General features: G+C 44.0%; 1 protein-coding gene across 1 annotated transcript in view; it reads left to right on the top strand.

Annotated features, from left to right (window-relative positions):
- LOC116381961 (sodium- and chloride-dependent GABA transporter 1-like) overlaps positions 1–5,866 on the top strand; it is a 9,521-nt gene extending 3,655 nt beyond the window's left edge. The window contains exons 7-15 of the mRNA XM_031844540.1: positions 211–345; positions 446–549; positions 1,200–1,324; positions 1,525–1,637; positions 2,260–2,391; positions 2,602–2,704; positions 3,000–3,100; positions 3,264–3,431; positions 3,539–5,866. Coding sequence (XP_031700400.1) covers positions 211–345; positions 446–549; positions 1,200–1,324; positions 1,525–1,637; positions 2,260–2,391; positions 2,602–2,704; positions 3,000–3,100; positions 3,264–3,431; positions 3,539–3,997 — 1,440 coding nt within the window. The 3' untranslated portion in view covers positions 3,998–5,866. The remainder of the gene's footprint in view (positions 1–210; positions 346–445; positions 550–1,199; positions 1,325–1,524; positions 1,638–2,259; positions 2,392–2,601; positions 2,705–2,999; positions 3,101–3,263; positions 3,432–3,538) is intronic.
- The last annotated feature ends 9,055 nt before the right edge of the window (positions 5,867–14,921 follow it).

Below are 14,921 nucleotides of genomic sequence, written 5' to 3'. Positions count from 1 at the left end.
GTGTGTGTGTGTGTGTGTGTGTGTGTGTGTGTGTGTGTGGAAGAGGCCGAATAAAATAGATCTAGAAAATCTTTAAAAAAAAAAAATAAAACCTCACGAGAATTTCTGAATAGTGGGTGAATTCCAAATTGACAAATTCTGTATGCATCATAAATGTACTTAAGATTCAATGGTGTGATCCCGCTGACCCTGCTGTCTCACATCGTACAGGTCGTTTACTTCTCCGCTACATATCCCTACTTCATGCTGTTTATTCTCTTCATTCGTGGGGTGACTCTACCTGGAGCCAGAGAGGGAATTATGTTCTATATCACCCCTGACTTTGAAAAACTCAAAGAATCGGAGGTAATGACACATCATCATGTGATTCATATTCATGCACCGCATGCTTGGGGGAGCAGAGCTCGGCATCACGCAGCTAAAATGCTTGTGTTCCTTTTGTCAGGTATGGCTGGATGCAGCTACCCAGATCTTTTTTTCCTACGGATTGGGATTGGGGTCACTTATAGCTCTGGGCAGCTATAACCCTTTCAATAACAATGTGTACAGGTAAGACGGGTGATGATTCACAAATCGAGATAATCTAAGAGACGGAGAATGCTGCTGTATATAATATATCAGAGCGACTTGTAATAGCTGAAGATGGCAGTAATTAAATTGTTATTTTTCTATTTCATACGCTTCTATGAAAAGACCTTTTTCAAGGATGCTTGGTAAGAGCCCTTAAAGGCCTTATTAATGTGAGATGCTGGCTTGAATATAATAAGAATCCAGGAAGATGGCTGTTTCTTGTCGGTGTGCGTGCTACAGGGAAAAGAACAACGACTATGATTGCAATGGCTGAGTATTTTCTCCAACCATGGTTCTGGGTCACATAAACAATCAGTTACATAAAAACCTAGTTGCGTTCTTTTTGTGGGCATGTTTCAAATGGATCTATCGCTCTACATCTATATCTATGAATGATACATTTTATCATCTGTCACAAGTTTTCAAATGAGTTAATCCGTTTACGTCTGTCATAAACAATAGAAAAAGGTTTTTTGCCAAACATCTGTATGATCAAAAGGAATTAATAGCAGCGATGCAGCTACTCTGTCAGATCTCAGTCTCTCCTGGAAGCTTGAAAACAAAAACAAAAAAAACTGAGTCAACTTAAATCTTTGACAACAGGCCTGTTTTATATTTCCTCTCCCCAGAGACTCCATCATTGTGTGCTGCATCAACTCGTGTACCAGCATGTTTGCTGGCTTAGTAATCTTCTCTATTGTCGGCTTCATGTCAAATGTGACAAAGAGACCCATTGCCGACGTAGCAGCTTCAGGTAAATACAGATCGCATATTTCTGTAATGGTTTTGTCTCTGCACAAATAAAAACAACAAAAACAAAGTGCACTGTCATTGATACTCACTGCTAAACACAGCATTCGTCATCACTTCTATGTGAACATGTGTGTTTGCAGTCACAACAGAGTACCATGACAAGAACCCTGATGCAATATGATGTTTCTCTTCGCTATCCAGGTCCTGGCTTAGCTTTCCTGGCCTACCCGGAGGCTGTAACCCAGTTGCCTGTGTCTCCTCTCTGGGCCATTCTGTTCTTCTCCATGCTGCTCATGCTGGGGATAGACAGCCAGGTAAGGGGCTTGGAGATGATCTGCTCACGGGCTGACCTAAATATTTAAATACAGGTACATATCATGCAGCTCACCCCTGCTCTCTGCGTGATAAGCATGCAATTTGCTTCTTGTGGACAGATATAGCTGAGCTTTGACATCGGCTGTCAAGTCTTTTTAATGCAGCTTTATCACCTCCGTGTGCCCGCAGGTTTCCCTGTCTGTGTGTATTTGGGTTTGAATAAGGCCATAGAGACTGTGAAAAAATAATGTAGTAATACATGCAGCTTTACATTGGAGGTGACCACCAGCACTTCAAAGTAAAAGACTTCAAATATAACCCAATTCTAAATAGGGTTAATAGCCTTTGCATATCAAAGCTATCTCCAAAATGGTCCCCAGCAAGTGGATGCTCGGTCATTCAGAAGATAACATTAGAGTTTCTGTCCCAGGGTTTGCTCCAATTCTTTGTCATTTGTCATCATGTATTCTTCTTTGCTGAAGAATACATTTTGCAAAAACATAATCGCAGAACTTTAATATGTACTGTAGATGTGAAAAGCATATTTGTGTCAAAGAACATAAAAGCAGCAGGTCTAAGCATTGCACACATTCACACTTAGGCTTTTCTTTTTTTCTTCAGTTCTGCACCGTTGAAGGCTTCATCACTGCCCTGGTGGACGAGTTTCCCAGAGCTCTTAGAGGCAGACGAGAGCTCTTCATCGCAGGCGTCTGTCTGGTGTCCTATTTGATCGGACTTTCAAACATCACACAGGTACAGCGCCCACTATTAACGGCACCGGATTAAACAAATGAGTGCTCGAGTTGAAAGATGTAATTAAAAGATAAAAGCGAAATCGACGCATCTGCTTTATGTAGCCGGCAAGAGGCCGTTTAAGTGTGGACTTGTTCTGTTAGTTAATGACATCAAATACAGTGCCAGAGTCTTTTAAGATGTATTATAACACACTTTTTCTGTAACCAGGGTGGAATCTATGTGTTCAAACTGTTCGACTACTACTCTGCCAGTGGAATGTGTCTGCTGTTCTTGGTCTTCTTCGAATGCATCTCCATATCCTGGTTCTACGGTGTGTATCGTCAATGTTTCACGCAATATTGCAAAAGATGAACTAAATTGTCGTGCAAAAATTTGCGTTTTTCTTCAACAATTTAACAAATGAAGTCAGAGAAACGTCACATTATGTGAAAAGTCGTCACACCTGCTCTGAGATATCTGCGCAGCTTCAAACGCGGCTCAGCCTCAAGGTCATGAGCACTCCCGTGTTCCACCTCACCGTCCTCATCGTCACGCATGGCAGACCGGCAGCAAATTGAAATAAATTGGATATGAATATTTTGATCATGGATTCATTTGTCTCGCAGGTGTGAACAAGTTCTACGACAACATCGAGGAGATGATTGGCTACAAGCCCTGTATATGGTGGAAGATGTGCTGGGTCCTGTTCACCCCTCTCATCGTCGGCGTGAGTACTCTGCACTAATACAACCGTACATCTAAAGTCATGACATGACAAATGAAACAATAAATAAAGTCAATATTACCTGCCTGCAGCCACGGCAGGCTGAGACTGTGCTGCCTGTAGTCAGTGGTGTCAGGATGCATAAAGCGTCTCATGTCTCCCACAGGGTGTGTTCTTGTTCAGCGCCATACAAATGGTTCCTCTCAAAATGGGAGACTATGTGTTCCCGGCCTGGGGTCAGGGAGTGGGCTGGCTTATGGCGTTGTCCTCCATGATTCTCATACCAGGATACATGGTCTATATGTTTCTTGGACTCAAGGGCACGTACAAAGAGGTAAGAAAGTGAATTGTCTGTTGGGTTTGTTGTTGCTTGCTGGTGTTGCTAACTCTAGCTTTAAACCTTTACTCTGATGTAATTAATATGTTGTGCTTCTCTCGCAGCGACTTCGGATAATGCTCAGGCCTCCTGCAGTTGTCAGGCGACCTCAGGAGAATGGACCCGAGCTGCAGGTGGAGACCAACGCGGCGAACCTATCCAGCCCCGTTAATCCCGCTAGCCCCGCCACCCCGGCTCCCGTAAACCCCGCCAGCCCCGCCAACCCAGCTCCCGTCAAGGCCACCAGCCCCGTGACCCCTGCTAACCCGGCTCCTCCGCTAGCTAATCCAGTCGCAGTCGTCGCCGCCGCCACCAGCCCGGTGAACCCGGCAACTAGTCCCACAGCCACCATTACCATCACCACCACCACCACCACCACCGCGGCCAGTCCGGTTAACCCCATCGCTACAACTGTTAGCCCGACCAGCCCACCCCCCAACCCAGCCAGCCCGACGGAGCCCGTGAACCCCCCGAACCCAACCAGCCCGACCTCTAACCTGACCAATGCCGAGGCCAACGTGTAGACAACAAAGAAACCCTCATGGAGCATGTAGACAAAAGAGAACATTACAAAGGACTTCCAAGATTTTAATTGATTCACCTACCTCCAGGGGCAATATGTGATCAAAACCGATTTTCAAACCATGTTTCATTTTTCTGCATTTGTAAAACCAAGCCAATGATGTCTTATTGTTGGTTTGCATTCTGAAAACAATATCAAAGACTGTTAGTGTTCACAAATACAACCATGAATCTGAATTTAAAAAAAAGAAAATGTAAACATACTGTGTAATACTGTGAGAAAAGAAGAAAAATACATAGAGATATAGATTAGAGATTTGTTGAATATCTTCATGAATCAAGTAAATACCGTGTGAATATAGTAGATGAAGTAGTGAACAAAATTGACATCATTGAAGAGTGCGAGGGATGGCGTCAATTTTACTGTGGATGTTTACTAAACCTCACACAGTTGTCTCTTTTCCAAACGTTGCACTCTGTGAGGTAAACTACAGGCCGCGAGGCAGACGGGGAGCTCTGAGTAAGCACAATGCCAATAAGAAGTTCATGTTTAGGAGCTCTGTTGCAAAAGATTTTTGTGTGTGAGAGAGACTGTTATTTTTCCTTCCCCTTTTTCCAGTCAAAAAAAAGGGAAAACTTTTATGTGATCGAAACATTTTTAGAATTATTTTTAGGATGTTTTATACTAAATGTGTTGTGACGGAGGACCAAAATCAACAGGCAGACAAAAGCAAAAACTATGCCATTTAGTGTTCGGTTGGCAAAGCACAGGGTACAAAGAAGTACAGAAGAGTAAAAAAAAAAACAAGAAAGAAAGAAAGAAAGAAAGAAAGAAAGAAAGAAAAAAAAAAGCACAGGGTTAGAAAAGTGATTTACAAACATCGACTCTCCCTTAATGCTGACAGTCAATCCTGTTTACGTTTTGCATGCTTTCCTCAGGAACATCAGTGAAAAACTTCTGCAATGTCTCCTGAGAAAAAAAAAAAAGAAGAAGAAGTAGAAGAGGAACAGAGACGGCCTTAAGCCAATACACCAATTCCAGCTAAGCCATAGTCTGTTTACATGACTGGGCACAACTACAAAATACATACTTTGTATGCTAGCACAAAAAACCTGGACCAACTCTGTGTTTAAGTACAGTCACTATTCTTTTCTTTACGTGTGATGATCAATTATAGTTTGATCAATATGTATTCAGCAATACATATGTAGATGTATAAGTGCAGGCCAGTGAGCAAGTGGTCTGTTTCTCTTTTTGTTTGTGTTGTCTTTGCTTTACTAGTGAAAAGCACAAAGCTTTAATTTCCCCCAGACTTTTGCCATGGCGTGTTAGGACAATGTTAGTTTGCTTCTATGGCAGCTACTGTGAAAGGCATCTGGTTGAACAGAACATGTTTACTTTGAAAAGCAAAACAACTGAGCGAAAATGTGAAATGGCTACAGTTCATGTCCTGTGAATTTTGTATAAAGTTACTCTACCACAGTTTTCTCTGGAACTTTGTCGTAAAACTGTACTGTGTAAAACATGTAACTGTGAATGTCTGTAATACATTGGAAGTTATTGTCTAAATGTTGAAAAAATGGAGTTGCTGTTTTCTGCAATAATATTTTGATCACAGAAGCTAAAGCACATATCTTACAGAAATATACGAAATGATGATGACAATGAAGATACTGACGATTATATTAAAGATAGAAACTATGTCTAGTAAAACAATATTGTTTTGTATATTTTTAACTGTCTCACTGCCTAATGTAAAACATAATATAAACATGATATGTATCTAAATGGTGTCACATGATAAAGCACGATTGTTATGTTATACAAACAGAAAAAGACTGAAAAAATAAAGAATTATAGAAAATATAAATACAATACATGCCTGGCATATGTCCCTCATAGCATGTGTGTTTAGTAGCAGCCCTGTGCTTTTCAGCCGTTATCAGGGAAATTAGGTCAACCCATCCCATCAAAAGATGTATGCTGCGCCGCATCCTCCTGCAGCGATTGTTCCCTTTCTTGCAGATGAACCCTATTGTTGTCCGTATAGTATTTCTAGTCAACAGATATAGAAGAATGTTAGACTAATAAAATCACAAGCAGGTATCAAGTGGAAGAAAACAAGGTGTTGTAGAGCTGGATTCATTTGTTGTTTCGTTAGAGTGAGGCCAGGTGAGACGTGTGAAATTAAACAAAAACCTCTCTTCAGTAGTTTTCGGTTGAAGATGACACCCAGCTTAACTGTGAAAAAAGGGAATCTAAACATTACAGTGAAATGAAACGTCAAAAAGAGAGAGGAAACCCTCTCCTTGTGGTTTTTATCGAGTGTCAGAAAACACACGCTGATAGAGAGGCCTCGGCAAGAAGAACATCAACACGGAGCAACACGGAGCCCCCGGGGGCCTGGCGTGCCCACCCGCCCCATCTCCACAACCTCTTATGGCTCTGTGTGTATTTATGTGTGTGTTTCTGTGTGTGTGTGTGTGTGTGTGTGTGTGTGTGTGTGTGTGTGTGCATCTTCTCCCCCACCTCCTGCAGTTGCTGCTTCCATTAGCTTCCAGTGTGATAAAAGAGACGGCACCAGCTGACACCACCACAATGACTCGTCGTGGATAAAAGAATGAGATGTCCCCTCTAGTAGCTCGTGGCGAACTGTGTGCGTGCGCGCGTGTGTGTGTGTGTGTGTGTGTGTGTGTGCGCGCATGTGTGTGTGTGAGGGAGAGAGAGAGAGAGGTTAGGGACAGAAAGCCATGTGTTTGAGTGGACTGGGCTTTGAATAATGCCCCTAACGGCAGCTCAAATAAACCGGCCCCTGATGGATGGCTCACTATCCTCCCTTATTCCCAGTTGTGTAATTTAGCATCATTACCTGTGAAAACCAGTCACCACCGAGACAACACAAAATGATGACTTACATCCACAAGAGCCATAGATCATCATTTTTCGGTAGGGGAGGACAGGAAGGAGGAAGCTCCCGATTAGTTGCGAGCAATCTAGCAGAACACAATTAGTCTTATAGTGCCAGCATTGGATGGATTGAACTTATTTTATACATTTTATTACCAATATTTGTATGCACGAAAGGAGAAAATGCTTTCCCCCCCTATTATTTAGTTGGATTTTTGTTTTTCTACCACAGAGAATGTACAGATGGTCAACCAATGACTGATTACTGTACAGCTGACCCTTTAGCGTCACTGAATCTGACGGGTCACAAATATCCGCGTAACACCCGTTCCCACAATAACCCTCTGTCCCAGCATTTGAAGGTGGTGGCCAAGTTGGTGCTGACATCCAAATCAGTTTCACTGCTTTTTTGTCATTCTGTTCCCATTTCGTCAGCCAATGTTTTCTCTTTTTTCACCTTAATGAGCAAATAAAGGGAACCCCTCCCAACCCCGTTTTCATTTCCTGTCTCGTGACAAAGAGGCCCGTTGATTCCATAACTGTGATTAAGGGGTATATAAATAAATGTGACCTCGTAAACTGACACTGTAAATTAGGTGTGTACACGTATCAGCGCTCTGCACACTAATTGATATAGATAGCACTAATTAATGTGACACTATTTATTTATTTTCTTCCATGCAGACTCTCTGGGCTTATCAGCTCCATTTTGTGGCCAGATCTGAGAGAGGGGGACATTGTTTGGTGTTTAGCATTTCTTGGCACTCTCTGTCGCGAGCCTATTTTTAAAGTTAAAAAAGTGCTCGCAGTGTGGCCGCGAGAGAGGACACTGAAGAAGCAAACTGGTGATCCATGATGCTTTTATGAAAGGATGACAGAACGCTACAGCTTACAAACTCACACAGGCTGCAATGATTAATCCTCATAGCCCACTTAGAGCAAGGAAAAACTAATTCTGCTGCAAAGATTAACGGCTGATAATGTTGATACTTTCTCTGTTTTTAACCCCAGCGCCAAAGGATTTTCTTAATCGTAACGCCCTATTGGGTTTATGTTGTTGTGGGTCACTGAACCTGCATATTTTTGATGTGGATTTTGTGTGATCATTTGTGACATTTTTCCCTCCGATGCATTCGGTTTGGCCCAGACTGCTGTCTGAGGTACACTCACCCGAGAATTCAAAGCAAATACATTAATGAATAACTAATCTTTGCAGATGCATGAATCTACATATCAATGTAATCAGAGGATGTTGTGTGCATGGCTATTTCCAGCAGAGGGGCTGAGAGGATGTCAAGCATGCAAAGCCTCTCTGCATATATGCTAATTGGGCTCAATTTTCCAGTCTGAATATGAACCTTGCAGAGATGAACTTGTTTACCAGTTCACTTGTTGTTGTTTTTTTAAGGTGTCTCTTTTTTGCACACAAACTGCACCGCTGCTTGCATATCAGGCGTGCAGTCGATGCTGTGCAGCTGGGCTGAGATCTGAGATTAGCAGGGGGGGCACTCTGGGACAGGTGAAACCGTGGATTCCCAACGATTTCGCCGTTTGATAGTGTGCTCCCGTGACACAGCAAATATTGTGGTTATTTCAGGCAGCGAAAGCTCGCAGGCAAGCGGAGCATACGATTTATGTACAGATGCAAATGTCAGACTGTGACAAAGAGGTTACCCTGTCACAGATCATAAGGTCTTATCACGCTGGCAGAATAGAATCTTTGGGTTTGGATTAACAAATCCCCCTCTTCTGGAACTTATACAGACCCCTCAAAAAGGACTTCAATTTCCATGACATTGCCCCTCCCCCACCTTGCCTCTTTTGGCAGCTCTTAAACCTACAGTATCATGTGGAGAAACCTGTACCTGTCTGTCTCATCTGGTGCCTAATGGAAAATATTGTTACTGTTTGAATTTCTCTCTTGTAATTCTGTGCAAGCAACGGTGCAGTTTTCCTGTATAATCAAACAAAGGGGGGGATAGCGTTTTCAATCAAGAAAAAAAAAAAAGAAAAATCCCAACTGTGATTAAAATGAATCTCTGCGAGAGTGAATTTAATGTCATAATGTTAGCTAATCAGGAGACTGTCCCCTGCTACTTTCGGTTTGCCGTGGCGCTTCTTGTCTTTTGTCACAGCTTATAACGTCTCCCCAATGTGCCAGAGGCTTATGGGGGAGTCATTGTAGATTACTGCCTGGGTCAAACACTGAATGCAAATCAGGGCGAGGAACAAGCGAAGTGAAACGATGGAAAATGGAATGAGGGTGCAGGAAATATCTAACAGAAACTGCAATATTTCTTACTCTATATATATTTTTCATACACTCCAAATTCCAAGTGTGTTTGTGCCGTTGTGTATAGAAGCATCGATTTAAATATGAGGGGGGGAAAAGAAAGATCTTAACCTGTGTATTCTAATATTAATCGACTACTTTTAGATGACTGAATAGTTAATGGCAAACGTAAGCCACGGGGAGAAATTCCACATGGTGAGCAAGACACGTTCCTCTGCCTGGATGTCACACACAGTGGGTGCTCTGGATGATCTTGTGCCCTGATGTGGAGCTAGCGGGAGGAAGGGCTAGCTCTCCAGTGAAGCTCCTCTAATAGCTTCCTCCTGGATTCCCTGCCCAAAGGGTTTCAGGCCCTGCGCTCTAGCCTGGGCCTCTTTAGGCTGTGGGACTTTGATAATTGCTGACAAATGATAAACTCTGCCGACATCAAATGGGGTTATTTGTTTCCCCCCCGCTCGTACAAAGAAATGCCCACAGAAGAAACGCACAACTCTGTGTTCCACTGAATTTCATTATTCTGCTGCTAATCTCCTGGAATTCGACCCACGCCGACTTGCACCTCCGTGAGTTTACAGTACATGCAAATGATGTAGCATGCAGGTAAGCACAGTTGTGTTTTTGCATCAATGGATGCGTGCACGCGTGTCTACGTGTGCACGCATTTACTGTATGTGAATGTGTACAAATGCCAAGTGTAAAGATGAGACCAGACAGCCGCTCCAGGCCCAGCTTCAGTACCTGCATCCTAAATAAGTTCTGTCAGGTTACACCACACACTTAACACCTCCCTCCTCAGGATGCTGGCTGAGTCTGCTCAGTTTATTGCATCTGGAAACGGAAAAGCGAGGTGGAAGGTGAGGAGCGGGCGACTGAGAAAGTTCACGACCCTAAACTGTTATTTAGGACAATCTAAATGAAGTGAAATGAAGCAGGCGAACACTCATGAATCTATGTGCTGTTCTCATTTTGACACACGACGAATGATTTCTACACACCGCCTGCAAGAATCACAGTTGCCTTGTCTGTGTGTTTGTGTGCAAACAGACGCTGATTTGATTATTTTTGGCACTTCGTTATATGCAAATGTGACCAAGTGACCTCCGCACGTGCTTTGCATGCATTAGCCCTACTGTTGCATGACATTTTCACTCATGCAGTTATGCCCTTGACTTCACATTATGACTGCGCAGAATAAGACAGATATTTTAGCCGACCCACATGCATAAATCCCCCCCCCTCAAATACGAACCGAAAAACTGAGACAAACACGCACGAGACACGTACAGTGCTACGCTCTGGGAGACATCTTTGAAGGCCTGTTAAGACGTAGTTTACTCTTTCTGACACGTGGAAAAACACACAGGAAACTTTTATAGAAGCACTGTCGTATGCAAACAAGCTCATTCATTGAGTGAGTCTGTCTCACTCGCTTCCTTCAACAACACACACACACACACACACACACACACACACACACACACACACACACACACACACACACACACACACACGTGATGATTAAGCGATCCGAGGGCCTTCGGGGCACACTTGGACTCGGGGGCTGCGGTGAATCATAGCTATGATGTGGTGCATGCTTTCTATTCTGATCTGTCAGAGAGGTTTGGGAACTGTGCTCACTGATGAGTGAGCCGGACCGGGGCAGGGCCACAGCGGCCTGCCCGGTCTGTCCTTCCTCTTCCTCCTCCTTCTCCTCCTCCTCCTCCTCCTCCTCCTCCTCGGTCCCCTCAGCTCCGCTCCTCTGTCCCTCCCCTGACCCTAAACAGTGACAGGTAAGCGGCCCCGAGAGCAGCCTGCACACTGAGCCCGGTCAATGAGGTCAAGAAAGAGCCAAACTGTGGCGCAAACAGAGTGCGACCACTGGTGTTAACTCACGAAGACACACATGCACCAACTTCTATCCAGCAGCTCATTGGACACATAATAAATAGCATGTTTGGATATTTCATATTAAATGATTCCAGATTACGCTCACATCATATTTACTTATTCAGTGTTTTAATATTGAAATAGATCACATCCTGTCTTTTTTGGTGCACTTACAGAAGGTATAGCATCTGTATCTTTATCTTTATGTTGTCATCATGTTGTCAAACACACACTATACCTTGCTTCTTACACAAACCGTATTGCCTCTATAGCTAAAGACCAGCATCTTGAGTTTTCCAATTTGTTTCATGACAACAAAATTCTCGACAGAATGTATATTTGCGCAAATCTCGTTTATCCTTGAGATAACTTGGACATAGAGAAGTTTAAACTTTTAAGTGCAGCAATTTAAGTGTCGACAAGGAGGCATCGTAAAAACTGAAACTTTTTACTGAAAATTCTCTGATTCTCCTACGTGATTGTCTGCAAGTCAGTGGATGCTCGGCAATCAGCATATCAGTTGTCATGGTCGTCTGTGTAAAACCGTCAATAGTCCTGTAGCTGAGTGACTTAGTTTCTTACTGCACACATTTATTTCTGTTTATTGTTTTTGTTTATGACTTGTGTTTACCTTCAGCTGAAGGAGTTTTGCCCTTTAATACATTAATCACACTGATGTTAATGAGGTATTGTACTAATCACATATTAGGAAAAATAGTGTAAATGTAACAGCACAAACATCTAACCATGTAACATTAAAAGTGCATTAGATGAATAAGACCCCAGATGAGAGCATGGAACTATCCAATAGGTCTGACAATATGAGGAGAGGCACAGCGTTGTGCTGGAGTGAAGTTCCTGTGGTCTGTCAAACACATCCCCTGGCAGGGCCTAATGTGGCGTGTGACACGTCACACCCTATCACTCTGCCTTACAGATGACCAGCCGCTTACGTATGCCGCGTGCACCACTGGATCCCGAACCAGACACTGTCAGGTGTGATAACGGTTTGAGCGCCAAACCCACTCTGAAGCCTTGCCCTCTCCCATTCGCCCACAATTCATTTGATGCTGCAGCTGCACGGCTCGCGGTCCGCTATGCACCACTGCGAGCATGTGCCTGTGCCCTAACGATGCTTTTTATTCCTGGTTCACCTGCACATCCACCCCCCCACCCCCCACCCTGAGGGCCAGAGATAACCCCACCGCTCTGCTCCCTTGGACCAGCGAACCTCTCGCCATCACTCGGGTTTTTTTGCAGAGAGATAAGGACTGCTGCTGATCCCAGCTCTTTGGAGGGAATCAAATACTTGTAACGTCAGCTGAGGTTATACATGTAACCCGCATGCACAACATTTACATTGTCGTCCTATTAGATCATTATACACCACTGTACAGCAGCTAAACTAGTTTCTCCTCCCTTCGGAGTAACTGTTCTCTCAAAAATTGCACACTAAACGCTCGGCTTTTTTATTTTTGTATTGTTTTTCTTGTCATTTGTGCCCTGTAGTCCCAAAATGCATTGCATGTTTGGCATTGGAGGTAAATGTTCCCCCAGCACACGCTCATTATTACAATCCTCACAACGCTGTGGACAGGCTCGGCCTCTGTGACAGCGTTTGATGCTCTCTTGCTCTTTCTCTCTCTCCGTGGCACCATTTCTTCCACTCGATGGAGAGAGAGAGAGAGAGAGAGAGGGTTTTGTTCTTGTTCTTTTTCTATTAATTGAATTTCCATCAAGGCCATACCTGGCTCTGTGTGAGCACGTGCGGCGGAACGTTTAGTCGCGCTGTGTGCCTTCGTAACAGTGACAATCACTCTGCTTGTTCGCTCGTAGGAGTCAAAGGAAAATCTGCAAAATAAGAGTCGAAACCACAATTTCCAAAATAATGATTTCATCCTAATTGCATCATTTTTTTCAGGATGTTTTTTCCTATAGTGAAAGAGGCCAGCCCCTGTGGATAAAAAGCCAAAACGACACTGTATTAAATATAATGTGTCGCCTTTTCTGTGAGGCAACTCAATTCCCTTTTATTAAAATCAATCTCTGCTCGTCAACTTACTTGGATGAAGATGACTTCCCTGTAAACGAATAAAAGCGCATCAAAAAACAAAAGTGAGGTGTAAAGATTTCTACACCTGAACCATCTTTGTCATGACATCTGGTTTAACCTGTTTTTAAGTCAACCTCTGATCTTTCCCCTTTGGTTTTCAACATAAAGGGGAATGCTGAAGCAGATAATAATTCAGTCTACTGTACAAAGTCTGATAAAACAATGTGATGGTGGAAGAGAAGAAGAAGAAGAAGAAGAAGAAGAAGAAGAAGAAGAAGAAGAAAAAAATCACCAAGGAGTAATTTTTTTTTTCTGTGCTGAATTGTTCTCTTTGATCTGGAGTGCAGTGAAAGGAGGGCATTATGTAACGTCTTCAGCACACACATGGCCGACTGTGTGACTGCCAAACACACGGGGGGGGGGGGGGGGGGGGGGGGGGGGGGGGGGGGGAGCAGACAGACAAGAGGAAAGAGATCGGGCCGTGGAAGACAGTAGTAGGTGGACTTGTGAGGGAAAACAGTGCTGCTCATATTGGTGTTGGGTCACTGTCCTTATTAAGGCTGCTCAGTCACGCAGCTGTAACGCGGGCCCTAACGAGCCTCATAATGAGACATGAGAATGCCCCTTAGTGACGGTTCAAACATTTATCTGCTGCTTAGTGCACAAAAAACGCACCGTCTCGACGCACATCCTCTTTGCTGCTCGCTGTTAAGAGAGAACATTTGAATCCTAACACGGGGTCCTGATCTCGGAGCAGAAACACGCAAGAAATATTACCCCATCACTTGTACGCCCTAATTGGAAGCAAGTCTTTTTTTTGGGGGGGGGAACAACAAAATGGCAGCGCAGTCATGCTATTGCGCAGCAGATGGCCCCCTTTTAAATCAATCATTTACAAAATAAATCAATAATATATGCAAGTGTGACATGGAAGCCAACTGTATCAGTGGGAAAATCACTGGCTTTTGTCGAGCGCCATACGGCCGTGCGGGGGGCCAAATGTGGGCGACGAAGCAGGTCAGAGATGGGAGCGTGCACCGTAGAAGGGACGCAAAGGAGAAATGTATTAATGGGAGCCTGCCAAATCAATGTAGCGAGACGGGCCTCATCGGGAAAACGGAGCCGTCTTAGCTGACGGAGGAGGAAGTGAGGAAACGGCGAAAGAGCGATTGGTAGAGTGTGTTGGTGGTGGTGGTGGTGCAGCTGGAAAAAAAGAAAAAGAAACTGACGTTGAGATGGCCTGACAGGGTCTGTTTCTGCTCATCGCGAGACCGTTATCCAGAGTGACCGTGTTGTCTTCCCTTCCCTCCACAAAGGTTATGCCATTGCCAGCAGTCCACATGACACAATGAATGAGCCACAGTCGCTGGAGCCAAAGAGACGCGGCTCGGGTCAGCCTTAAAAGTGCGTACCAACCCTGCACCATCCATACCTGCGTCCAAGAGTCATTTATGGGTAAATCAGCGTTGGGTTCCAATACCCCCCCCCACCTTCTTTGTTTACGACCTATAGTGAGGCTACGGCTGCGTTTTCTTTAGAAATGACGTGCTTGGTAATCGGGTGTGTTGGGCTGTCAGCTCAGGGTGCATGATCTTGCCAGCATGACTCAAGTCTGCCCGTAAGCTGCTTCCTGTGCCTGTGCATCTACTCCAGTTTACTTGTATGATCTATTTTAGATTATTTTGCCCAAGGATGTGTGTGCATCCTCACAGCAGAAGAGCCACAGATATAAGAAAAATAAAAAAAGAGGAGGGGTGTGTTGGGGGGGGGGGGGGGGGGGGGGGG

This window comes from Anarrhichthys ocellatus, unplaced genomic scaffold (assembly GCF_004355925.1).
Source record: "Anarrhichthys ocellatus isolate YVR2014 unplaced genomic scaffold, GSC_Weel_1.0 scaffold5, whole genome shotgun sequence".
Classification (NCBI taxonomy): Eukaryota; Metazoa; Chordata; class Actinopteri; order Perciformes; family Anarhichadidae; genus Anarrhichthys; species Anarrhichthys ocellatus.
Note: the sequence above shows the minus strand (reverse complement) of the source record. Positions and strands in the feature narration are given on the sequence as shown.